The sequence below is a fragment of the Ambystoma mexicanum genome, chromosome 2q (genome assembly GCF_040938575.1).
Source record: "Ambystoma mexicanum isolate Mex_15411 chromosome 2q, UKY_AmexF1_1, whole genome shotgun sequence".
Taxonomy (NCBI): domain Eukaryota; kingdom Metazoa; phylum Chordata; class Amphibia; order Caudata; family Ambystomatidae; genus Ambystoma; species Ambystoma mexicanum.
The window spans coordinates 640,262,982-640,289,244 of record NC_090924.1 but is presented as its reverse complement, the minus strand read 5'-3'; the positions used below and the strand labels follow the sequence as shown (position 1 = coordinate 640,289,244).

The window sequence follows — 26,263 nt, the reverse complement described above, 5'->3', positions numbered from 1 at the left end:
GGTTGAACTGGGAAAGGTCTAGAATGGTGCGCAGGCCAACCTGGTTGGGTTTGGGCACTGAACAGAGGGTAGTAGAAGCCCACCCCTCGCTCCCCTAGGGGAGCGGGTTCCACCACCTTGAGATCCAGAAGATTCTGGACTACGGCTCTGAGGGAGGGCGTCCCAGACTGCTGGAAGGGAGGATTGATGGGTGGGGTAGGGAAGCCCGTCGGAGCAATTCACAAGACCCACCGATCCTCGGTGATGGTCCGCCACACCTGTCAGTGAGACACTTGGCTCTGGTACGAGCACCGAAAAACATCATTTAGCAGGCTTCTCTTGGAGAGACCGCTTGATACTGAAGAGGCGGCGGAGGACCGAGAGAAAAAAATCGGTCTTGCTGACGTTTACGACGAGAGTTCCCAGATGAAGGATCGATTCTGCGTGTCCTCCGATCCAGAAACCCTTGAAAACCAGAGGAGGACCAAGGCTGAGATGGTGTTCTTTGAGCTTTGAACGGCGGCTTCACCAACACAGACAGGAACATGGCTGTTTGAGTGCTGTCTTTAGTCTTAGTCAACTCCACATCCGTTGAAGAAAGGAACAGTTCTTTGCCGTCAAAAGGCAGGTCCAGAACCTTATCGTGGACCTCCTTATAAAATTTCGTGGCATGAAGCCAAGCCTGACGAGAGGTGTCAACACCAAGCATGAGGGCCCTGAGCCGAGGTGTCAACATGAGCCGCGGCCTGGAGAATATCCTGCGCCAGAACTCTGGCATCTGACAAGCCACCCTTAAAATCATCCAGCTTGTCTGCAGGAATGAACACCTCAAATTGTGATATACCTTTCCACATTTTCATATTTTCCTATTTGCCGCCACTAAGATGAGCTCTGCATTCACCTGGTGCAACTGCAGAGCCGAATTATCGAAGATATTTCTCCCCAAGGAGTCAAGCAACTTGTCCTCCTTAGCCAGAACCTGGGCTGCCGCTGTAAAAGATGCGGAAGCCGGTCTGGATTGAAGCGTGGCATCCGCTACCACTGTGGAGGAAGGGAGAGGGCAAGACGCTAAGGCTACCTTTTCCGAAGTGTGGAGCCTATAACAAGCGCCAATCCTTTTGTTAACGTGAAGTCCACAGTGTTGTTTATCCCAGACCTTGCGGACCTCGGCCAAAACGTCCCTCTGAAGGAACAAGCCGGTTCGCTCTTGAGGTGACAAGGTGAACGCCCCAGAAAGCACCCCCTCTTGGGGAGCGGGTGACTCAGGTACTGGTACATCCAGAAGAGAATGTCCAGAACCCGGTCATGGAACGCTCTAACAGAGCGGGGCTGGTCATCATTATCCTGATCCCCCTGCGTGTCATCCGACACATCCGGATCGACCTGCGTCACATCTGGCTCTGCCGAAGACTTGTCTATTGGAGACAAGGGAGGCAGGGGCAGAAGGGCTGGAGGTGGGCCAATCGGTAGAGGTGGATCAGCTGCCGGGACAACCAGTGCTACAGCTGGAACCGTCGGCTCAGGAGCGGGCACTGGAGGGCAAATTTCCCCAAAAAGACCTCTGAAATACTCCTTCATGGGGTCAGAGTGCACGAGCCTCTGAAATTTTCTGAAAAAGGCATCCTCCGCCAAAGGTTTCGACATTGGAGTGGGGAGAGGCCGCTCATGGGAGGAGTAATTCCAAGGCCGTAAGGGAGAGGGCTGCCAAGAAGGGCCTCCTCCAGTCGGATTATATAGATCAAAGGGGCAGATGTAGCAGGCAGCGAGACCGTGTGCAGTAATGGCATCTGAGCATTCCAGTCAAACTGGACGAAAAGGATTCGCACCAGGAAGTCGATGTTCACCTGAAAACACGCTCCCAGCACCAGACGCCGATGGCGTAGGTGTAAGGGAGGAATCCAAAATGGACACCGTAGCTCACGCTGGACCGGGCGCCATTTTGTCAGCGCCTAAGGAGAACTGTGTCACATGTGTGAGTGAGGCAGGGGTCTCCACTTTAGCCTTGACACAAGGAACCTCGGCAGAGCCAGTACTGTGTGGCCTAGGATGTTTGAGACATACTATTAGCCAAATTAGCCTCTAGAAGAGGAACCTCGTCAGAGCCGGTAACAGAGGAATTACGGTCAGCGACCTCACTCTGTGCCACCTCAACAGAACCGGTTCACTGCAAAGACCGCACAGAGAAAAGGACTGATGGGCAATGCGCTGGGAGGAGCCAAGGAGGGCGGGGTTACGGCCATGTGCGGTACCCCGCGTAAAAAGAGAAGGACACATTTTTCAAAACTGTGATGCTTTTTACAAAAGTGCTCCGGTCCCGTCCCACAGGACGGAATGTGCCATAAGTATGGAGGAAAGGGGAAGGGACGTAGGAGTAATATATTTTCTAAGAATATATTGTGTGGAGAATCTTTGCAAGTCTATTAAAAGTATTTTGAGTACCTTCTGACCACCCTTTTCCTAAGCATTAAGTCTGAATTGCTGTCACTCCTTCTTGGAGAGCCTGGCTTGCGCAAAGGAAACCCTGTAAACCAAGTGAGGTGGATGTAAAATGCGCTATGGAAAGCGTGCCCAAGTAAAACCCTCCTAACAATCTGGAATCCAATTACTAAATTTCTATGACGCATCGATTGCTAATCTGTAATGATGTGGCATGGTACAAGGCTTGGAAGGTGTGTGATAGGTGGTTGTACTGTTTGGTTCATTTTGAAATGTTCCATTTAGGCCTTCATAGGAGCCATTCAATTTCTCGGTTAAGTAGTCTGGCACCATCGATAGCAGGGGGACAGAAGGGCAGCTCTAAAGACCAGCGCCTTTGACTGTTTGGTTGTAGATGAGATTTTCTTGCATGTGCCCATTATATATTGCCTTTCTGGTGTACCATCCTTTGTGTCAGGTGTGGAGGTGCTCAGGAAGTTTATTCCACAGTGAATTGTATGAAGGGGAGGAGGGACACATTAACGTCCTAATGATATGGATACAAATTGAAAGAATTTTAAAAAACACAATTTTATCCAAAGTACTGCACACAAATGGAACAAACTTCTAGTTCTCCCATTTTGGCTCAATAGCGAATTGCACACAATCCTCCGCGCTGTACTTACAAGCTAGGCAATTGTATGGTTGACACATTTTTTCTTACTGCAAACCCACTTGGTATCTTCACTGCTTGCTTAACGTCACCTTAAAAATATTTCCAATGAGAGACAAATGTATTGCAATCTTTGAAGAAAACTCACTTGTTCTCTTGCTATCCTCTGCTGTTCCTTTTTTTTACGTTCCTCCTCATCAACCCTACTAATGATGATATAGCGTTCATTCTAAAAGAAAATCAGACATATTATCATTAAAACACCCAGCAAAAAGTACATGCATGAAAACGCCACACAATTTAACGTAAAATGGAGTTTGGGGATCTGGTCCAGTGTATAAATGGGAGCACAAATTCCTAACCTGGAACTTCGTTGGAATACACATCTGTTTCCAGGGTACGGTACAATGGTTACTAGGAGAATGACCTGGCTCACAAAACTCAGTTTACCAACTGGGTAAGGTTTGGCAGATTATACTTTGAGAAAGTTTAGTGACTCACCAAAATTGTTGTCGGTTAATGTCGAGATGTTAGGTGAGAATTGATGCAGTCACACTATGTGACAGTACACAACACGTATCTGCTTGGTATTGGGTAACCCACCTTTTGGTATAGTTCTGTACTACACAAGTTGGTAGCATGACTGAGCAGCCAGGCCCATCTCAAGAGGGGTAAATGCGAGATGTTGAGCTGTACAAATGAAATCCGTAATGCAAGTAGCCAATTAACACACTCAAAGTTCCTGTTATGAAATAGTTCATTAACATGCATTTTTAAATAAGCATTCTTTAAAAAGGCAATTCACGTAACAGTGTAAATCTACTTTAAAATCACTTTTCAGAATCATAGTGGATAATCTTTGGATATGCTTCTGGATAATCTTTGGATATGCTTCTTACACAATTCCTACACCCTGAGGCGACTTCAATCCCAAGGACAGTAATGGCATTTATATATCAGTTATACTTTGCAGATTCTGAGGTTGCAGAAAGGAAAGGTTTAAGGAACGAAAAAGGTTAAACAGGTTCTCAGTAAATGTGAGGACAACTAAATCTTCCAATGAAATCTAAACAAGCATACTAGTTACCACCTATGAGGTTGCTGCAGCGGTACTTGAGAGGTCGTCGGCAGCTACAGGCTCTTTTCGGTTAAGCGGCACTTCATGGTTTCATCGCTTAGCAAACAGCACCGTCGCGGATTTAGGATACTAGTTGGGCTTCCTTCACTCCTTGGGTCCTGCACTCTGTTGAGGGGACTCAAGTTGTGGCCGTCCTGCTTCTGGAGGGTCCTTAGGAGACTCCTGAAGCATCAGGATGGATTTCAGACGTTTCATTCTACTATGGATTACTCTACCACCGCCACTCGGTTCTTGCAGCAATGAAGAAGTACAGCCAGTCGGGGAAGATGGTCCAGTGGAGTTCGTCTCTGGTTGGTTGGTCCCACTAACACAAGGGGAGAAGTCGTCCCTTCCGGAGCATCTCAGTCGAATTGAAAAAGGAGTTTCAGCACAGCAGCAGGGCTTCGCCGTGCAATTCAAAGGTTCAGGAGGATGCAGCAAGCTTTGTTCACGGTTTCTTCGTCTGGTCTTTCTCCCAGTGGTCGAATCTGCCTCTAGTCCCAAAACCCTCACCTTTTAAGCAGGTTTCTCCCATTCATGCACAGCGTAGCCTGTCAATCACTAAGCAAGGTGGCTGTCCTAAAATGACAGCCAGCCAATTGGGACTGGTTGCATTCAGGCATTCCTAGAGACAAAGGACAGGGGAGTTTCAGGACCATCCCTCACATTCTGTCTTTCCAGACACAGGAGCCAGAGGCTGGCTTCAGGGCTGAAGCCCTCCAAAGGCAAGACAAACAAAGGACTCAAGCCTGGCTCAACGCACAGAGAAAAATCAAAGACCGACCACACAAACTGAAAATGGTGAAAAAAGAAGACCAGGGCCATTTCGGCAAAATCGTCACCCTTGGAAGCTGTACTGCAGCATGAGAGTTCAGCGTGCAGTAGCAAAGCACAATGGTAGGAAACTTAAACCACTGCCACCAGACATTTAAAGTAGGGAGGTTAACAAAAAAATGTTACATGCGAATGTGGGATAAGGGGCTATTCGGTAACCCCCCAACACTACACATAAGAGTGTGTGCTGGACCTACAAAGAGAATAGGTAGGTAAAGTCAATTACATTTAACTATTCTTGGGAACAGTAGTTCACACAAGAAAAGGTATTTACACCTTATGCGAAATCTAAATGATTTCTCTAACACTGCACTGAAGGTGCAGAGTGTCACCATACCAAAAGTAGATGCCTAAGGAGTTTGTCAAACTCCAAAAACAGTGGAAACAATACAAACCAGGTCAAAACACTTGAGTGGAAAAAAGGTCTCACTTACTCCAGGGTTAAAATTAAAAGGTGCTGAAGTTCAGCAAAAGAGCTGGGGATCTCTAAGGTGGGCGGAATTTAGCACCAAGATGAACATTCTTCCCAACACGAGATGAATATCCAAACTAAACCCTGGGGTTGGATTTTGGGAGAACAACCTTTTATGTTGAACAGTACAAGCACTTATGTCTTGCCAAACCCAATCTAGGTAGCAGACCGATAGGTCTTTGAGTAGGACAGTGTGTGTATAGGGCTACAATGAGTCCACACAAGACCACCAATAATTCTGGTTAATCAGAAAAGTTAAATATTCAATTGTTAATTAGGCTGTTAAAATGCACACCTAGCAAATTAAGCCTCTAGGCAAATACTGTCACACACTTACTCTAAATAATATATACATTCACCCTTGAAAGATAGAAAGCATTTTATTCAATAACCAGTGTAAAAGCAGGCAAGTACTCCGATGCATATAGTTCAGTGAAAACCCTGCAGATCAACCATATAACAATTCCCTAGGAAGTCCATCCCTAAGATGGTTTGGGGCCCTGTGCTCTAAAGACATCAGTTCCAAAGTTACACTTTTCAGGTTGGTTTACTATGCAATTGGACGATGCCACTGGTTCAAACTAAAGTTCAAAAAGTTAAAGAAAGTTCAGATACATAGCTCTCTCAATCCCACTACATTATAATAGACTTAGGCAGTAATCATTGACCAGGTTAACACTGACCTGGCCAGACCCTAAAATCTGAAACTCAGGGTTTAGTTGGACACCCATAAGCCAAAAAAGTCAAAGGGCTGGGACACTCCTTTGCAGTTAGAGCAGCAGTAATTTGGAATGGGTTTCCATGCCCCTTAATATTAGAATCTGACTTTCTGATCTTTGGAAAGAAACTGAAAACATTGTTTAAATAAACCATCTGCGGTTACAATGAACTGGCTGTCTCGTCTTTCGTTGTCTGTGTCTGAGTGCACGCGCCCTGATGCCTGCGGGCTTTGGCGCGATAGAAATAAATAAAATAAATAACCTATGTCAGGAAAGAGCGAGAGATTATGGACAGGTCTTTATGCACTTGTATCCAACTAAAGGACAGGGGGGGACTTATGCCCTTGACTCATACTTCTCCATCCAGATGTCGGGGGGAAATTCTGCCGGGGTCGGCCGGGCCGTCCGCAGACCTCCGGGCAGGGAGGCCCCAACTCCACCCGTATATCCCAAAAGAGATAGAGTATGAGACACACGCAAGAAGCAAGGTGACTCTGCTGTTTATTAGACAAAACGGCAGGGATGGGCCAAGGAGCGTACGCGTCCGTCCTGACACACAATCGTGGGGCTCGCAGGCCCTTTTTACCTTAGTATGACGTGCTACTCGCGTCACTTGGAAAGTTTAGCAAAAAACCTATCTCCACTCTGGATTGGTTACTCGAGTGGTAGGGTTAGTATAGCACACATAGAGAACGGTGTTAGTGGTTGAGGGTTAGTCAGGTGGTATACCTGGGCTGTCCCTTCAATTTGATACATGAAAATTGTTACATGAAGACCTCTGAGGATTGGTCAATGTTAATGGCGTCAGTGATAAGAACCCCATGTTCCGATTGGTCCGCTCGCGAGCCTCCCAGTCTGGGACTATCGCTGTTCCCAGCTCGCGGTGCACCTGTCATTTGCAACAATGTTTTACTATGAGTAGGTGTAAACAATGTGAGGATTCATTCATATGTTGGGAGGTCGACTACTCCCACTGCTGCAGATGTCCAATGAGTCTTTTAATTGTATCTGCCTGTGTCTTGAAACGTGGGATTCAGGCGTCTCCTTCCTCCTGGGCTTGGCATCCCGTCAAGTTTGGCTTTGTCACGTGAGGTGGGACCGTGTTTGAGGCAAAATTCAACACAATATTGTTTTTCCTACTGTGTGCCTGGTTTATCTTGCAGGTGCGACATTGGCGTCGGCTTGCGGCGTGCGAGATTGCAAAATCGTGCCCTTGGCGGTGTGCTTTCGCCGGGCTCATTTTGCAGGGTCAGCAACCCAGCTTTTGCTTATTCAATGTTCATGGAAGCTTTTGCTTGCGGCCTACTTGGGCCTGGTGCATAGGTGGAACTGTTTGATGCAGAGCGCTTTAGGTTACGGTATCATATTGCTCTATCCTCAGTATCGTGTCTCCGTTATATTCTTCATTATGGTACATGGTTCTTAGAAGAAGCGTGAGCAAGCCTTTTTAGATAAGTTCATGATGCGTCTTGCGTTTCTGCATTTTGAGAGCCTATGTGGAAAATAATAAAGATGCACGTCCGTGAGTATGTCTGTCGCCTACGTCATAGCACTGAGTATATTCTTCGTGTGGGAGTGTCCGGTGTGCATGTTTGCACAGGTGTGCTGACCGTTGGCTAGGTCGTCATGGCATCTCTAATGACGTGTGGGTTTTGTCGAGTTGATCTGTGCCGCAGGTGTCGGCATGGACAGGGCGGGCTGCTGGGCAGGTAGATGGGCACATCCGTATGTTCCTGTACCAGGGTATTTGGTCGTCTGGTAGATAGGCAAACTCCTCTCGTGGCGGGTGTCTAGGCCGTGATCCTCTAGGCCAAGCGCGAGAGGGGAAGGGCGGGAGCCTGTTCTTCCATTCTCCCACTTCAGTCCCCCCTCTGGTGGACTTGTCGACCACAAACATATCCTTTTCTTTATCTCCTCTTACTCTCCATATTTTAGTTATTCCTCCCAAATGTCCATAGTGGTTAACATGGTCTTCAAATGACCAATACATATATTCACAGGTTCCTCCAGGAGTGCAGTATACCCATTTCCCTATGTAGCTCCTTGGGTTTCTTGGGTTTTCGAGCTTCACAGATGGTGGGTCCAGGTGGTTGGTTGGTGATCTGGCTGCGCAACTTCTCTCTCTCTTTTATGATTGTGCCTGTGTGTTGGCCGTCATCTGTTGGCATCAAGAAGTGTATACCAACCATTTCGATCATCTCGTCTTTGGAAGGCCCGGAAGGCACGCACCACAATCTTATTATGATCAGTGTAGCTCCAGCCAAAATAGTACATCCAACTATAATCTTCAGTCCATCTGACAGCCAAGATGGCATCCATGACCATAATATTGAAAACCAGCTCTCATCCTTTTTCACACCTTTACTTTCATCCATCATTTTTGAGTGCATCTGGGCCAATTGTGATACAGCTTCCGTGAGTGTACCATTGTCAGCATCGTTAGCAGGAATTAATGTGCAGCATGATTGTCCTATCTTTGCGCAAACTCCTCCTTCCATTGCTGTGAGGAGGTCCAGTACATATCTGTTCTGTAGTGCAACCATTCTTACTGCTCGCAATTCCTCTTTTATTGCGTTGAATCCATTTACTGTAGAGTTAATTGTCATCATTAGTTCCCACCTAGTTATCTGAAGCCATTTTGCGTTTGCGTAGGCCTGCAGTCCAGGATGTATTATTGAGGAGAAGAACATAGCTGCTCTGCTGAATAGTCTGTGTTCCGGCGGAATTGAGGTGAGTGCTGTTTCCGACCTTCCCCACAGGTAATTTCCTGTCAGAGGTTCTCCTTGTCTTTTCCTTCTGTTGAGGACAGTGTTGTTGCCGTTGCGTTGGTTCTCTGGCCCTTTCCGAGGCTGTGCAGATCTCCTCTTCCTTTTGTTCCCTTCATCCATCTTGGGGAAATTCGCCATATTCACATGCTTCTGGGGTACCACTAGTGATGGTACATTAACGTGTACTATGTTGCATACACCATTCCACAAAGGGGGCAGTGTGTGGTACGCCTTGTCTCCACAGGCCCAGTAATGGTCCATTACTACTGCTGTTCCTGCTCCCCCCTCAGGTAACTCCATCACGCTTTCACAGTTGGTGTTGTATCCTACATCCACCTCTCCTTTATGTTGGTAGCATACCTTAGGCGCAGTTAGCGGCAGTATTGTTAATGGGTCTTCATCCTTCTCCATCCACGCGAGCATGGGTACGTACTTGATCCAAGTCATCCAACATCTATGGTTATGTCCATCAATAGTTGAAATATTTTCTCTTGTTACCATGTTGCTGCCAACCACTCCTATGTCCCAATTGTTGTTCATGTACACCTTCCCTGTTATTGTCATCAGTGGTCTTTCCCAACATCCGTTTTTACCAGGGACTTCAGTGGCGTACCAATCACATGGGAGGTACTGCAGTGTTACTTTCTTTGTTTATCCTTTTTCAGGACCGCTTGTTATGTATCTGAATCCTTCAGCATGTAAACTGCTCTTGTGGTAACTCAAATAAGTCTTGAGGAAGTTGTTTTCATATGGATATGTATCTCGTGTTTTCCACACCAGTTGCACCATTGTCCCTTGAAATCTTCCTTTCGTCTGGAACAGTGCCAGGTATATTATACATCGTGCTATTTTTCCATCTATCTCCGTGGCACAAATGTTCGAGAAGCGCTCATGGCGTATGGGATCAATGAGCAAACGTAGAAGCTGTCTTCTGTTGTCTGCTTACCTATGTGGGTCATGTGTTGGTACCATATGTTGTTTGAGATGTGTGCTGAATCTTGTATGTAGTTGTCAATGCCTTTATTATCTGAGTATGTGCTGCGTTTAACTCTATTTTCCTTGTGTGGGATTTTACTAGTACCACCTGACATAACACCTGTTGCAGCTGGGGGTGGGGGTGTATTAGGTTTGGGTACAGCAATAATATTGATAGCATAGCTGTACTGCCATACAGAGGCAGCCAAGAACCCGGTGATCATTAAAATCCCTATCAATTTTATTACAAATGCTAATTTCACCAGCATTTTGCTCTTATCTTGCTGCAGTCCGGCAGCTTATTCTTGCGACGTGACAGTTGCCCGCCTGAAAATTCTTAATATGCTTGTTATTGGTGTTAGTTGTCGTTTTTTAAGCTCTCCCTATCAAATAGTCATTCAGTGCCCAGGCGAAGAGCTGTTCCCACGCCAATCTAAGCGATCTATCTCTTAGGGCAGGCAAGTATGGTTGGAGGTGGGGCATTGAATGTTCTATGGCCAAGAGGAATGCTGTGTACTAGACCCTCCTTTTCAGGTACGTTGGCCTTTTTATTTCATATACAAATTGGTGTGACAATTCTTCCAGGTAATTATCGTCTGAGGGTACCATCTACTCCTGGGCAGTGAATTGGTTAGTTATCTACTTTCCTAACAGTACAATAATACGCTGTACCTGCATGTGCGAGAGAAAAGAAAGAAAACATTCAGGTGTTTACATGTGTATATGTGCAAAACAATGTCCTTCAGTTCAGTTGTTACTACAGTGGGTAGGGGGTCAATGGGCAGAGGGTTTGGGGCTCAACTGGCGGAAGTCTCTTTACCCTTTGATCGTGTAACCATAGGGTGGGCGGTATGGGGATCACCCCTTTCTTTTCTAGTAGTTGTCTCTGGGGAATCTGGGGGGTGGCAGGGTATGGTGACACTTAGGTCGTTAGTTGTGGTAGAAATCTCTTCCTCCGTTGGTGACGCTGTTCTTCCAGTGGCCCCGTCGGTGGCGCTGGGGCGGGTCTGGAGTTTGTAGATCTTTACGCCGTGTAGGTGGTTCCAGGCACGTTTGTCCTGTAGCTTTACTGCTCTCGTTGATACCTCCTCTACAAGATGGGGGCCAGTGAATCGTGGACTGTTCCACTTTCTGTTGAAATTGCGAAGTAGTACGTGGTCACCTTTAGCAACTTTACACAGTCTTTCCTTTTCCAATTCTTTATCCACGTCTTCTTGTTGATCGCTGTTAGACCCGCCCCGCGTGCGCTCGAGCTGTTGAGACACAAACACTACACTAGTAATTAAAGAAGACACATATTGGTACATTTCATCACCAAGGACATTTGCAGTACTCTCGTGGTCGGTAAATGCTCTTGATGTTGGCGTTAGGGGAAGGCGCATTTGACGTCCGGTAACCACCTCGTGAGGGGTGAGGTGATGGTCGGAACCTGGTCTATTCCTTAGCTCAAATAGGGCTAGTGGAAGGCAATACAACCAACTCTTCTTTGTTGTTTGCTGTATTTTTGCAATTGCCTCCTTTAATAGGCCATTCAGGCGTTCACATATACCGTTGGCCTGTGGGTGGTATGCACATGCAAATTTATGCTTGATGTTCAGCAAGGATGTGATGTGCTGGAACATTTCGTTTGCGAAATGTGGGCCATTGTCTGACCTCAGTACCTCGCACACTCCCCACCTGGGGAAGACCTCCCTCACTAGGAATTTAGCTGCTCTGAATGCATCTGGGTGTGAACAGGGCCCTGCTTCAATCCACCTCGAGAATGGGCATACTACTACAATCATATACCTATTTCCTTGACATACGTTGATCATATCAACATAGTCAATATGGAGATGTCGGAAAGGTACCTCTGGCCGGGGTATAGTATCTCTTATCACCTTCAGAGTGTGACCGGCCGTAAACTGTTGACATGTGAGACAATTGCTGATAAAATTTGACACATGAGAATTTAACTCGGGGCAGAACCAGTCTTCCCTAATTCGTGCTGCAATTACTTCCTTGCCTGTGTGGGCTGGGTGATGTAGTTGGCTCAGGGTGGTGTTCAATAGTGCCAGTGGTATTACAATCTTTCCAGTGTCACCCTGGCGCCATAGTGCGTCAGTTGGTGACATTGTGCATCCTCTTTTTACCCCTATTTCTTTTTCTGCCATTGGTGCAGCCGCTTGTAGCTCCATTATCTGTGTGGCTGGGAGATGGGTGTAACCTTCTCTTATCAACATCTCCTTAGCCATTCCCCTCCCTCTCCCTCTCTGTGACTCTGGGGGGTTCCATATCTCACTAAAGTATGCAGCATACTTTGCATGTGCGTCTGCTGCTGCATTCCCTTTTGAGATGTGGTCTTCACCATTGGTGTGTGCGGTGCATTTGACCAAAGCTAATTCTTGGGGGTCATTTATTGCTTCAATTAGTTCAGCCAATAGGAGGGCATGTTGCACTGGAGTGCCATCAGCTCTCCTAAACCCTCTTCTTCTCCATTTCGACAGCCCTGAGTGGACAGTGGACGTAACATATGCGCTGTCGGACTATATGGTCACTCGTTTGTCAAAGCTTTCCTTCAACGCCAAGATCAGTGCAATCAATTCTGCTGCTTGAGCGGAATAATGCTGTGGTAGTTGTACACATCTCATTACACACACACCGGCACCTCCATCATTTTTACCACTGCTGCCCCAGTCCTCCTTATACCATCCCTTTGGTCGATAGTTGATGACCCATCAATGAACAGGAGCTCACCTCCCTCTAGTGCGTTCTCTTCAACCTTTCTAGTACATGAGTACATTTCAGTTATTTGCGTACAGTCGTGGGCATAGTCTCCCTCCTCAATTACTTCAGCTAGGAACCTTGCAGGGTTGACCGTGCTACATCTAACAATTGATAGTTCAGCTCTGGATAAGATGATCTCATAACCTGATGCCCTTTGCGTGGTTAGGGTGGACTTAGGTTTATTCAATATCGCAAATAGTGCATGTTCCACAAACAGTGTAGTTGGGCACCCCATGGTGATTGCTGATGCTTTCTCTACCGCAAAAGCAGCTGCGGCGAGACCTTGTTCGCAAGGGAAATGACCTAACATCACAGGATCTAAGTGGCCGCTGTAAAATGCTACTGGTTTGTAGCCCATGCTTGTTTTTTGGGCCAACACTGCTTTCATTACTGCTGAGTCGCAATGTGAAAATATAAAGAATTGTCGCTCATAGTCTGGGGATGCCAGTACCGGAGCAGTTGATATCGCATCTTTCAATTCATCAAAAGCCTCTTTCATTTCCATTGTCCATCCCAACGTTTTCTCCCCTTTATTAGCTTCCTTTAATGCCTCAAGCAGGGGTCCTATGTATGAACTGTAATCAAATACCCATGCTCTACAGTAGTTGCACAGACCCAGGAACTGCTGCAGTTCCCTCACTGTTTGCGGCAATGGTGTGTTTGAAATGGCCTGTGCTCTTTGTGGTGCAATCTTTCTTCCATGTTGGGATATGAGCTGACCAATGTAAAGTACCTGTTCTTGACAGTACTGTAACTTTTCCATGTCTACCTTGTAACCTTTTTCAGCCAATATTGTCAACATCTTTAATGAGTCCTCTCTGCATGTTCTTTCGTTTGTACTGCAAATTATTATGTCGTCGACATACTGCAACACTGTGCTTTCCACTTCAATGTTACCCAAATCCATCTGTATTACTCTGTTGAAAATTGAGGGTGATTCGCAATACCCTTGTGGCAATCTGGTGTGTTTCCACTTTGTGTTTCTGTAAGTGAAGCTTGTCAAATCTTGCGAGTCTGGGTGCAATGGTATTGAGAAGAAAGCATTTTTAAGGTCGATCACTGTAAATCGTGATGCGTCTGCTGGAATGCCACACAATATTGTGGCCGGGTTTGCAGCTATGGGGTATTCTGCTTCTACTATGTTGTTCAAGGGCCTGAGATCCTGTATGAAGCGCCAAGACCCCCCTTTAGCCTTGCGCACTGGGTATACAGCCGTGTTACATGGTGATTCTGAGGGTACTAATATGCCATTATCTATAAGGGCCGTTATGGTTTCATATATGCCCTCATCTGCCTCTTTTGATAGCGGGTACTGTTTCACTCTGGGGAGTATTGCACCTTTTTTCAATTTTATCCTTACTCCCCCTATACTTTTGTATGCACCCCACGTCATAGGGGCTAGTAGTCCACAATGATGTGGGTACCTTTGTCATATCCTCCTTAAAGAAGGGAACTGGGGTGGATGCGGGTGCCTCAAGTGCCATTGCAATTTTCTGTGCTACTTGTTTGTACGCCACTCTTTGCCATATTTCCACACTCATCATAAACACCATTTCACCTTCCTCCTTTTCTTCTGAAAACAGCTCCTCATCTGACACCTGGGTGAGTCTACATCCTTCTGCTAGTGCTATCACTGCCCTCCATGCTCTTCCTTCTCTGTCTTGGGCATGTACAGCAATGTAATCAGCTGTTGCTATAATGCTCTCAATGTCCACTGGAACCACCTTTCCTTCTGGTTCATTGACTGGTGTTTCTGGTCTGAACAAATAGGCTGCTGGCCGCCTCCAGATCTTTCCCTCTATCCCTGGCATCCATGCAAATGCCATGTCTGTCCCGTACTGGAAGAGTTCGCCATCTACTGGCTCCGCCCTAATCGCTGTCTGTCCGCAGTATGCTTGCATAATCTGTCGTGCTGTGAGCATGTTAATCCCTGGAGTAGAGCAAATTATGCCGTCCTCAGTAAAGGAGATCGTCATATTCAACCTGTTCATTATGTCTCTCCCCAGTATATTTACTGGTGAGGCACTATAATATAAAAGTGGAACTGACATGTCATAATCTCCTATAGATAAGGGAATGTTATCAGTAAAAGGAACCAACCCTCTAGCCCCAGAGAATCCTTGGGTGTTCATGGCTTCGCCTGACATCTTAAATTTACCTTCCCTTATGCAAGACCGGGTCGCCCCGGTGTCAACAAGGAATGATAATTTTTTGTCACCTATCGTTACCTCTATGCGTGGTTCCTCCGCACTATTAGGCGTTACTGACAGGATGGGACACACCAAGGCCGTCTGTGGGCTGTCCTATTGAGGGTACAACGATTGACCATTTCCTGTGTAAGGGTTGTGTCCCAGGACCGTCACCCTACCCAGTTGTGTTTGTTGTGCTTGGGGTTGTTGTGTTATCGCTACCTGTTGTTGTGGCAGTGAATATGTCTGTGGCTGTTGTTGTGTTATTAGTTGTTGCTGTTCATTTCCCTGTTGCAACGTCTGCTGTTGCTGTATGCCCTGCTGTTCCTGTGTGGGCCTTGGTTGTCCCTGTTCACTCCATGATGGTGTTCCTGGTCTTACTCTACACGTGCGTGACATGTGCCCTAATAATCCACAACTCCAACACACCGGTGGTTCCCTACTCTGCCATGGAAAGCTCCCTGTGTTGTCCTGGTATACTGGTTGCCCTGTGGGGTAGGAATTTCTAAGTCCTCCCACCTGCTGTTGTGTGTTATATCCGTATCCTCTCCCTCTCATAATTCCTCCTCTTCCCCTGTTGTAATTATAATACCCAGCTCATGGCATTGAGTATCCTCCTCCCATGTTGGTCGTGTATTGTTGGAGTGGCGGCACCTGTTGTGTTATAGTCTGTGAGGGTGGTACTTGGGAGGGATCTTGTGCAGCCACTACTTGTGTGGGGCTTTGGGTCATTGTTGTAGGTGTAGTTATTAGTGCCCCTTCCATTGTGTATTTAGTAAGTTTTTTCTGTACTAGTTTAGCCTCTTCCGTTTTCCTGTCCTCTTCCTTTTGTTTCATTTTTCCTTGCCATGTCCTGCAATGATGCACTATTGTCAGTTGTATTTCTGGCCATGCTTTTGCTTCCATTCCCACTACTTTCTTCAGTTGTTTCTGAACTCCTTCTGGGAGCCCTTGTACTAGTATATGATAAAATATTGCTGGTGTTTTATCCCATTGTTCTCTAGTTTCCATGCGCCACTTCTCTTGGATTTCCTGGATATAATCAACAGGATCTCCGTTCTCACGCATCTTGCGTGAGGTAATTGCTCCTATGTCTGATGTGTCTGGGTACTGTACCCTCAGTGCCTGCCATAGTGCATGTCTGCAGTTTGCGAATGGTGCCCCATCGTGCGATGTGTTTACTATTGTTACCCCAGGGAATCCCGCTCTCTTCCAAATGTCATCCGCTGCATCCCCTAATATCGATATTAGAAGGCCCTTTACATCTCCCACTGCCAGTTTCTGTCCTGCGGTGTGTTTTTCCATTTCATATATCCATTTACCCGCACCTCCACTTAATGATGGGAGCCTGCACTTTATATTTTCTTTGTCTGTATGCTTCCAAGGGACATACTGTGGTCTAACCCCTCCCCTCTCCAGAAGTGGCATTAAGTTGTGTCTCGTTTTACCCTTTGGGTTCCATAAAATCGAGTCCTCACACCCTTCCTCTTCTTCCCTCTCTTCTACATCGTCAATTTCGTCCGTACTTCCCCTGCTCGTAACTCTTTCTTCTCCATCCTTTCCCCTTCTTCCATCATTTCCTGTATTTAATGTGGGCGTGTGTATTCGTCCTTCCTGCCTGCGTCTAGGGAGGTCTCTAAGCCGACATGCATAGGGTGTCAGTTCGTTTGTGAAGGGCGCAAGTTTTATTGTACGTAATGAGCATGAGGTGGTTGAGCATGTAGGGTGGGATGGGAGAGGGCGTGATGGGGACGGTGTGGCCTCATGTGTGTGTCTTTCCGCTATTCCTTGCTCTTCCTCCGCACTTCTCTCCAGTTCATCCTTTCTCCTACGGATCCATGGTGAGTCTGTGTTGGTCCGGGTGATGTATAGTTTATCTAGGCTTTCCCTTTCACTGTTTCTTCCTTCCTTCTCCACTCCTCCTTCTTCCTCACTACAAAAGTCAGTCATAAACGGCACCCCCCACTCGGTCTTTTTCCCCTTGATTGTTACTGTTTTTAAGTCTATTAGGTCCAGTTCTCCCTTTTCTCCTTTATCAACCGCTCCCCTTTGCGCTGATGTTGTTGCTACTTCTGTGTCTCTATATACATCCCCCCCCTTACTTCACTCTCCCTTCTCCTATCTTCTCTTTCTCCCTCATTTCTCTCCTCCATCTCCCTACCATTTTCCTCCCTTTTCCTTTTTAATTCCTCCATTACTTCACTACTCACCTTTTCCAATATCCTTTCATCCTTTCCCATCTCACCCTCTCCCTTTCATATATACTCTCTATCACCCTCCCTTCTTCGTATTTCTTAGTCGTTTCTGATAGTAATCTCTTCTTCCACATTGCCATTTCTCTTTCTTTCTCTTCTTCCCTTTTCCTCTCTCGCAGCACTGCTCTTGATACCCTTTCTGCTGCTGCTTTTACCCTTTCAGCTTCTCTCCTTTGCTCCTCAGTTCGTTCCCTTATTTTTTCCAATTCGTTCTTACCTTCTTTCCTTTCCCTCGCTCTCTCTCTTTCCTCCCTCTCGAGCTGTTTGATCAGTTCATTCTGCTCATCCCTTAACTCTGCTAGTCGTTCCTCCAAAATCTCTTCCTTTTGTCGTAACAGCTCTTCCCCTCTCATTCCACTCTGCCTGGTATTATCCTCGTCTGTTTTCCTTACTACCTCCTTCTCTTCTCCCGTTAATGAACCTCGTAATTTTAATAGTATCTGTGCAGCTACCCACTCATCATTTCCTATTTCCACAGTTTGTTCTTCTCCAGTCATCCCCTCCCCTGCTGGCATCTTCCTATGAGCCACATATGGTGGAGGGCTGTATGCCGGGTTCGAGTACCCCTTAGCCGCCCTTAACTGTCCTCTTTCTATTTCTCCTAATTCTCTTAAAGGGTACAACCCCCTCCCTCTGTTTTCACTACCTTTGCTAGGGGTATATCGTTGCTCGGTTCCTTATTTATTTCATTTGATTTATTATTCTTTTCTCCTCCCTCTTGTCCGTTCCCCGTGTTCTTTGGGTCTTCACTCCCCTTTTTCCCATTCTCTCCTTCCTCCTTAATCTCTTTTTCTTCCGGTATTTCCCCCAAAGTGAACATTCCATTTGGTCCTGGTCGGGACCCTTGGAACATCCTCCATAAGTTAAACACCTCCACGTGGTTTGCCAACTTCTTCCCTTTGTATGTATTATGCAGATGGTTTAATAGTGAATGTTGGGTATATGGATCGAAGCTACCATTAGGCGGCCATGGTGTTATCATTTTGTTGTCCGTCCCCTGTGTCCATTCTATGCTATACTTGATCAGTTTCTCCGTATGGGGTGACAGTGTTGTACATATGTGTTGTAGTGGGGTAGTGAGGGTGTTCCCCCACCCTCCCGATCCTGTCCCGTGTGACATAGTAGCGCTCCACTTGTTACCCTTCCCCTATTTGGTAGCGGTTATCTCACTAGCAGTTTACAATATACAGCCTTATATCGTTACCTGGCCCCGTAAGTTTGGGGTCTTGCGATAGTCCGCTAAGGAAAAGTATTAAAATATAGTATTTACATTTGTATATTTTCTTCTTTCGTTCTTCCTTTACACAGCACCCCTATGGCCCCCTGCAGCCGAGGCGCGCATAGCCCCCTGCGGCTGCGTACCCCTTGTGACGTTCTTATACAGTCCTATTTTCATTTGCTCCTCCTCCTTCTTCTACGCTTGCCGTGGCCGGCGTTCTCCGTGCGCAGCCACGTCCCCCGTTTCGCCTTTCCCCGATCAACTCATTACCGTTTATCTCCGTTTCCACTCCCTTACCACAGTTCTCTTCCCCACCACTCTCAGAAGGAAAAATGCCTTGTGTTCGGGATATCCTATGAAAGGCCCTACTGGTGACGTCACCGATCGCTTCAAACTACTGGTAAGTTCTTTATATATTCTTTAAGTCCAAAATACACTTGCAATCTACCCCCGTTAACCTCACAGATGTCTTCCTGTCACTCCTGGAACAAGGTAATCAATAATATAATCGGACTGCGCACGCTGCGTCGCCTCGCGTGTGATACGGCCCTCGACAGGAGGGCTTAACCAGCCAATTATCTTCCGTATTGGGCAACTAACTAGCTACCGCCTACAGGGAAACGTCATCTACCTATCGAGTTTCTTGCTCGAACAATAGGGATCCTCATCTACTCATTGATCAATAAATGCCAAATCGTAGGAAACCACATACACACCCTTAAACATAGTCGCGACCTAGGCCAATCAGTGTCTACGAGCAGCCGCACGTGATCTTTTCGTGCTCCGCCCCCCCTCTCTCGCGTAACGTAACCGACTGCTCTCGCACTCGTTCGGCTACCATTCATTTCATTGCCTACACTAAATTGTCAAACCTTCGCCGCGCACCTGTGCAACACCTCCCACCTCCCGTATTTAATTCCTCCCCCCTCCCTCACAATTTCACATTGCTTGTTGTGCGTGGCATGCTCACCAAGTTCTCTTGATGCGGGGCCACTCGACTGCGTGCACCCCTCCAAGCGGCTCGCCACCTCCCCTCGTCTGGACCACGTCTGGACACTCGCCAACCACGGGCGGGATACTTCTCAACCGGCTCCCGAAGGCCAATATCCGGATTGCGCTGTCCGGTCTTCTCGCAGTTCCGCGATGGTCCTGTAGTCCTCAGAAGGGGGCAACGGCAGAGGGGGCCGCGCCGCCGGGCCTCCTCGCAACGGGATTACCTAGAAAAAGTAAAAATAAAAAAGCAGATCTTAAACAGATCTCAGCAGTGCCTCCAACTTGTCGGGGGGAAATTCTGCCGGGGTCGGCCGGGCCGTCCGCAGACCTCCGGGCAAGGAGGCCCCAACTCCTCCCGTATATCCCAAAAGAGATAGAGTATGAGACACACGCAAGAAGCAAGGTGACTCTGCTGTTTATTAGACAAAACGGCAGGGATGGGTCAAGGAGCGTACGCGTCCGTCCTGACACACAATCATGGGGCTCGCAGGCCCTTTTTACATTAGTATGACGCGCTACTCAAGTCACTTGGAAAGTTTACCAAAAAACCACCTCCACTCTGGATTGGTTACTCGAGTGATAGGGTTAGTATAGCACACATATAGAGAACGGTGTTAGTGGTTGAGGGTTAGTCAGGTGGTATACCTGGGCTGTCCCTTCAATTTGATACATGAAAATTGTTACATGAAGACCTCTGAGGATTGGTCAATGTTAATGGCGTCAGTGATAAGAACCCCATGTTCCGATTGGTCCGCTCGCGAGCCTCCCAGTCTGGGACTATCGCTGTTCCCAGCTCGCGGTGCACCTGTCATTTGCAACAATGTTTTACTATGAGTAGGTGTAAACAATGTGAGGATTCATTCATTCATATGTTGGGAGGTCGACTACTCCCACTGCTGCAGATGTCCAATGAGTCTTTTAATTGTATCTGCCTGTGTCTTGAAACGTGGGATTCAGGCGTCTCCTTCCTCCTGGGCTTGGCATCCCGTCAAGTTTGGCTGTGTCACGTGAGGTGGGACCGTGTTTGAGGCAAAATTCAACACAATTAATATTGTTTTTCCTACTGTGTGCCTGGTTTATCTTGCAGGTGCGACCTTGGCGTCGGCTTGCGGCGTGCGAGATTGCAACATCGTGCCCTTGGCGGTGTGCTTTCGCCGGGCTCATTTTGCAGGGTCAGCAACCCAGCTTTTGCTTATTCAATGTTCATGGAAGCTTTTGCTTGCGGCCTACTTGTATCCTCAGTATCGTGTCTCCGTTATATTCTTCATTATGGTACATGGTTCGTAGAAGAAGCGTGAGCAAGCCTTTTTAGATAAGTTCATGATGCGTCTTGCGTTTCTGCATTTTGAGAGCCTATGTGGAAAATAATAAAGATGCACGTCCGTGAGTATGTCTGTCGCCTACGTCATAGCACTGAGTATATTCTTCGTGTGGATTGGTGTGGGAGTGTCCGGTGTGCATGTTTGCACAGGTGTGCTGACCGTTGGCTAGGTCGTCATGGCATCTCTAACGACGTGTGGGTTTAGTCGAGTTGATCTGTGCCGCAGGTGTCGGCATGGACAGGGCGGGCTGCTGGGCAGGTAGATGGGCACATCCGTATGTTCCTGTACCAGGGTATTTGGTCGTCTGGTAGATAGGCAAACTCCTCTTGTGGCAGGTGTCTAGGCCGTGATCCTCTAGGCCAAGCGCGAGAGGGGAAGGGCGGGAGCCTGTTCTTCCATTCTCCCACTTCACAGAGAAGACCGAGCATACATATTCTGTTGGGGATAGTCTTCTGTGCTTGGTCCTGTGGAGGGAGACCTAGGAGGTGCGGGTGAAGGGATCACTTTCAGATACATAATTTAGTTTTGGTTGGTCGCTGTGCTTGAATCTCAGTTCCAGGCATCTTCCAGCTAAGAACCCTTCTTGGCGACCTCAGGACATCTGCGAGGGGTGAAGACGATGGATGGAGTCACCACGGTCAGGAGGCGACCAGCGATCTTCAAAGGACAAAGGAGCAGGCCCTGCATGGTTTCCACTGATGCAAGAAGGCTGAAAATGCAGGAGTTGGCGTCTTGAAGTACAAGCTGAAGATCCTCAAAGTTCCAAGGATGCACTCAGAACCGCAACTGCTGCAGCGACGTAGTTCAAGAGTGGGCTAGTCAGTTCACAGGTTTGTCCAGGAACACTTCCAAAGGCTCAGAAGGCACACACCCTCGAGAAGGATTCGAGACTGGTTGTTCCCACTGGTCCAGGTGTCAAAGCACCAACAAGGGGCTTCTTGAGATCAGTCAGATGAGAAGTGCCTCATCAGGACTTCACTAGAGTTGGTACTGGTCAGCTGCAGTTGTCGTCCAGGGTTTGTCAGCCGTCTGCACCTCTTCCCAGGGGTCCTGGCCCCAGCAATGATGTCTGGAATGGCTACTTGAGTCCTACCTTTATCCAGGATTTGGACTGGAAGCTTGCCCAGGTCCACCAATGGTAAGGATCTGCACCATTGAAATTGGCAAGTGGCTTGCCAATCATAGATTGTCACTGACAACACAATCTGCCCATTAACACTTCAGGCACCAGGATGTGGACTGGGACCAAATGAACCCAGACCACCACATCTGGCAACACACACAGACCCCACCCCTTAGCCTGCAAAAGTAGCAGTTTACCAGAGGAAAGGGCATTCCCATTGAAGGCAAATCCAGCCCTGAGAATCCAGCCCTGAGAATGCAGGAGGAAGGAGGAAGGACAACTAATCTGGCCAAAGGATATGCAAAACATTGTAGATTGGCCATCTTAAGAGTGCTAGCCACACCTCGTAGTCATTTGCGGTAAATGCAAAAGTGCACAAGTAAAACATTTGAAGCACAGTAGAAAAATATCTGCTGCCACCAGCCCATCCTGGACACGCATTTGTAACCCAAAAGTTACAAAAGAAACAGATAAGGATAGAAGGATAGAAGGTATACTAACCGCACTTCACTTCAGGGTGATGTGTGCAGCTGCAAAAACACAAGGAATCCAAAAAAGAGCCATCACTCAGCACCAATAGTCATGTGGACCAATCAGTCACTCCATAAAAAGTTAGCACAAATCAAAGGAAGTACAGCACAAGGCTTTACTCATCTCCAAAAAGTTAGGTGTGGAGTAAATAAAATAGCAAAAAGACAAGGTGTCCTACAGATGTTTGAGGGAGGTGTCATGAATCCTGTGGAGTTATCTCTGAACCCCAGACAGATCTCCCATGTGGCCAGGGGAAAGTTGGAGCAAGTGTTACCAAAAGCAGATGAATACTAATGAAGTTAAAAGGCCAAAATTGAACAAAAGGCCAAAATTATTAATTATGAGATGTCAATGTGGGGAAAGTTGGAACAAGTAGTACCTTAATCCAGCAAAAACAAAGCGGTGATGGCTGGAAGGTTTAGACTGAATCTTAACCACTGGCATTGCTCGGGGCAACCCTCCAGACCATCGTTCTTCGCCTGCCAAGCCATTACAGAAGGGGAAAGACCATATGCAAATCAGGCTTGGCCCCACCCCAAAAGGGGCAGTCCAGCCCGAACTGCTAGGTCACATCCCTTCTGCACGAGACCACAAGCATCCCCAAACATGTTTCACCCTTGATGGGGCTCATCAGTGAGGAGTAGCTTGGGTCTCTAGGCCCAGCAGGCACGGGACCCACGTCTGGGCATACCCATCCCACACGGGGTGACAAAGCAAAAACAAAGAGGTGATGGCTGGAAGGTTTAGACTGAATCTTAACCAATCCAAGAAAGTATTGACAGTGATGGAATACAACTGTGCTACACTGAAAAACAGTGAGAAGCCCTGGCGAACGAAGCACATCAGGCAGTGAGCATTTGGGGAGATGTTAACTAGCAGAGAAGCATACCAGGGGATCTGCAAGCCCCAGAAAGGAATTCCTGGCAGGGGAGTACACCAAGCATTCCATTTAAATACATTAGATAGCCTGCTAAAATATCAAAAGTGGTTTACAAGAGAACCCTAGATGGAACATATTGTGATTAAGAACTCTTTGGTTTGGGAACACAGCGCCAAGAAACCTAGAAAGGTCCGAATGGTGTGGGACATATGGTTTGCACAGAAGCTTCCTGAACCAGGTATAAGAAACCAAAAAAGTTGTTGTTTGAAAAAGACACAAGGGAAACACTCGAACCAAGGATTGCTTTGTTGGATTTATCCATTTGTTTTTGAATTTCTTTACCAAACCTACATCAGAGACACTTCCCTTACACCTTTAGTTGTTCATTTAGAGTGGTAGGGTCAGATTAGTATGTTTGGAAACAAGAACAGAGCATATCATTTTGTCGACGAGACAGACTGATCTTTAGTTTTAGTTCCCTAGATAGGGAAACTCTTTAGCATAGGGACAGAGGCCTTTTTCCAACCCTTTTATTTTAATTAAATTATCTGATGTTGGAAACACGAAAAGAAAAAGCACAAGGAAAGCAATTACCCGGTCTCTTGACTTCAAAATTTTAAGGTGGGTGTAAATTCACAAGTCAATGTTGCATACTAAAATATAGGTTCAACAATATCCTACATTTTTGAGGAAAAGGTTCCTGGTACCCAAGGGGAATACAAGTGTTTGAACCAACATGATGAGCCACAAATATCCAAACCACAATATAAAACAATGTGGAAAAAAATAGAATAATATTAGGTTTATTCAATTTATCAACAGTTTAAAAAGGACTCAAGCAATCTGACAGGATTGTTTCAGAGGATTAAAGATACAACACATTAAAACTTTTTTTTAACAAAAGTGGGGTTAGTACATGCATATGTGTATTTTGCATGATAACGTTCATTTCACAAAAGGAGGCAGAGCAGTATTCAGAAGACAACACTCTGTCAGGAGGGAGCTGTTCGGAAATCTCAAGCTCTAGTGATGGTTGACATATGTTTCGGCGAATGGCAAAATAAGAGATCAGGCAATGTCACCAAATGTCCGTCTTTGCTAGTGTAGCCGTCTTCAGGACAGGGAGAACCATATGGATACACCCACCTTAAAATTTCGAAGTCAAGAGACAGGGTAATTGCCTTCCTTCTGCTTTTTCTTTTCATGTATCTGACCCCAGAAGGCTCTCCCCTACAAAAAATAGGGTCCACCCAATTTCTTTATACTTGATGTTGGAAACACTACCACTTTGTAGCTGCCTTTAATTTCTGGCACCACAAAAAAGAGCAGCAAAAAGGAAATCTTTAATAAGTAAACTAAAGTTATGGAGTTCTTGAATGCCAAAATGTGGGAATCATCCTCATAATTTAGTGCCAATGTATCCACAATTCTGCTAGGTCTTTTAACATTCATGGAGCTACGGCTTTTCCCAGTTTGAAATTCTCTCCACATCACAGGCCACAATCCCAGAAAGTAATGGGAGTAACTGCTGCAGAGGTTAGACATTGTGACAAAATGAATACCGTTCTGCCGGAGTACAGGCCTACTTAGCCCCATGCTACTACACCAGCAGTGTTCATAATCCGAAGTGAAACGGGTACAGCAATAAAAGAAATCCTCCTATGCCTTTTGGCAATGGGGACCAGGGCCAGGCTATAGGGTGTGAAGGGGCGTGGGGAGGAGGAAATCAGCCGATACAATAGCAGCCCAATCCTACAACGGATCAAAAATAAAAATATCCATCAGCGTTCTAGAAAAATATGGGAACTTCAACAAAACAATTGATGCAAACAAACCCTAAAATCATTTAAAAGCCACCCCTGTAAAACAAAAAACACAGAATGCAGAACTTTGATGTGAAAGGGCACTCGTGTGTTCAAGCAAAAGACTCCTCATTGAACATTTGACATTGCTCCTGTCCTCTTTCGAAGGTATAAAGAGGGGGTCTAAAAAGTCACTAGGCTCATTTAAAAGGGCCCATGGGGATAGGGCTTTTCAAAATACCTAAGGGGTGTTCAAAAGCGTTGAGCTGAACTTCTCAACTCGTTGCAGTCAAGGCCATATTGAAGCATTTCTAGTTGTAAACTCCCAATGGGCAAGAAGTCCTGAATGCCAACTCGACCCAAAGAGAGCCTAGACATCAAACCGTCAAGGTGACTGCTTCAAATCGGTCGGGATGGTGGTCGAGTCAGCAGTGAGCTATGCTTCAGCAAGGTCGACTAGCGTTAAAGAGGGGAGTGTTGAGGGCTTCCAGCAGATGGAGTTGGAGTGCAAATCAGTTTCCTCCAGGGCTGATCAATGTAGTCTGTGGCAATTGCCAGAGCCAGCGTCTGGATGGCTCAAAGTGCAGCAAGCAGTTTGAAGGTTTGCAGAATGCCAAAAGCAGCATTGCGGGTCCTGTGGCAGCTTGCAGTGTGTCGAGCTAGTTCACAGACATCCAGGCAATGAAACCGGGACAAAGCTGCTTCCTGACTAAATACAGGGTATCCAGGACAAAGGAGGGTCTTTCAGTTCTGTGCTCCTAATCTAGGGCGTTAGTTGGCACCTCTAAACACCTACAGCGACAAAAGGCTTCTGCTGTACCGAGAATTAAGTGCTGGTCTCGAGTAGGCACCACAGAAGACTACATAAAAGAAAAACCTGTACTGAATGCTCTGGTTCTGTTGCTCATTTAGCTTCTCCAATAATTCATACAATGCTGGAATTGTGCTTTGAGGTTCAAAGGGTTGTAAATCTTTGATGCAGATCAAACACATTTTCACACCGAAAGGTCAACATAAAAGTGATTTGTTGGAACTGTTGCTTTTAATTTTGTTTTAAACAGTCTGCACCTCTGTGAATCCACCCGTGTGTAGGGTTAGTATTTAGGTCTGAAGCTTGATGGTTAAATTCATGACGCTCAATGTAAGGGGACAGAAATCTCTGAACAAGAGGGCTAGTCGGTTTAAATTGATGCAAGAAAATGAGTTATACATAACCATTACATAACCATTA

General features: G+C 46.5%; 1 protein-coding gene across 2 annotated transcripts in view; it reads right to left on the bottom strand.

Moving 5' to 3' along the window:
• PARN (poly(A)-specific ribonuclease) overlaps positions 1–26,263 on the bottom strand; it is a 1,047,754-nt gene that overhangs the window by 673,004 nt on the left and 348,487 nt on the right. For both annotated transcript variants that reach the window (XM_069647825.1, XM_069647826.1), the window contains exon 11: positions 3,216–3,296. In XM_069647825.1, the coding sequence (XP_069503926.1) occupies positions 3,216–3,296 (81 nt within the window). The remainder of the gene's footprint in view (positions 1–3,215; positions 3,297–26,263) is intronic.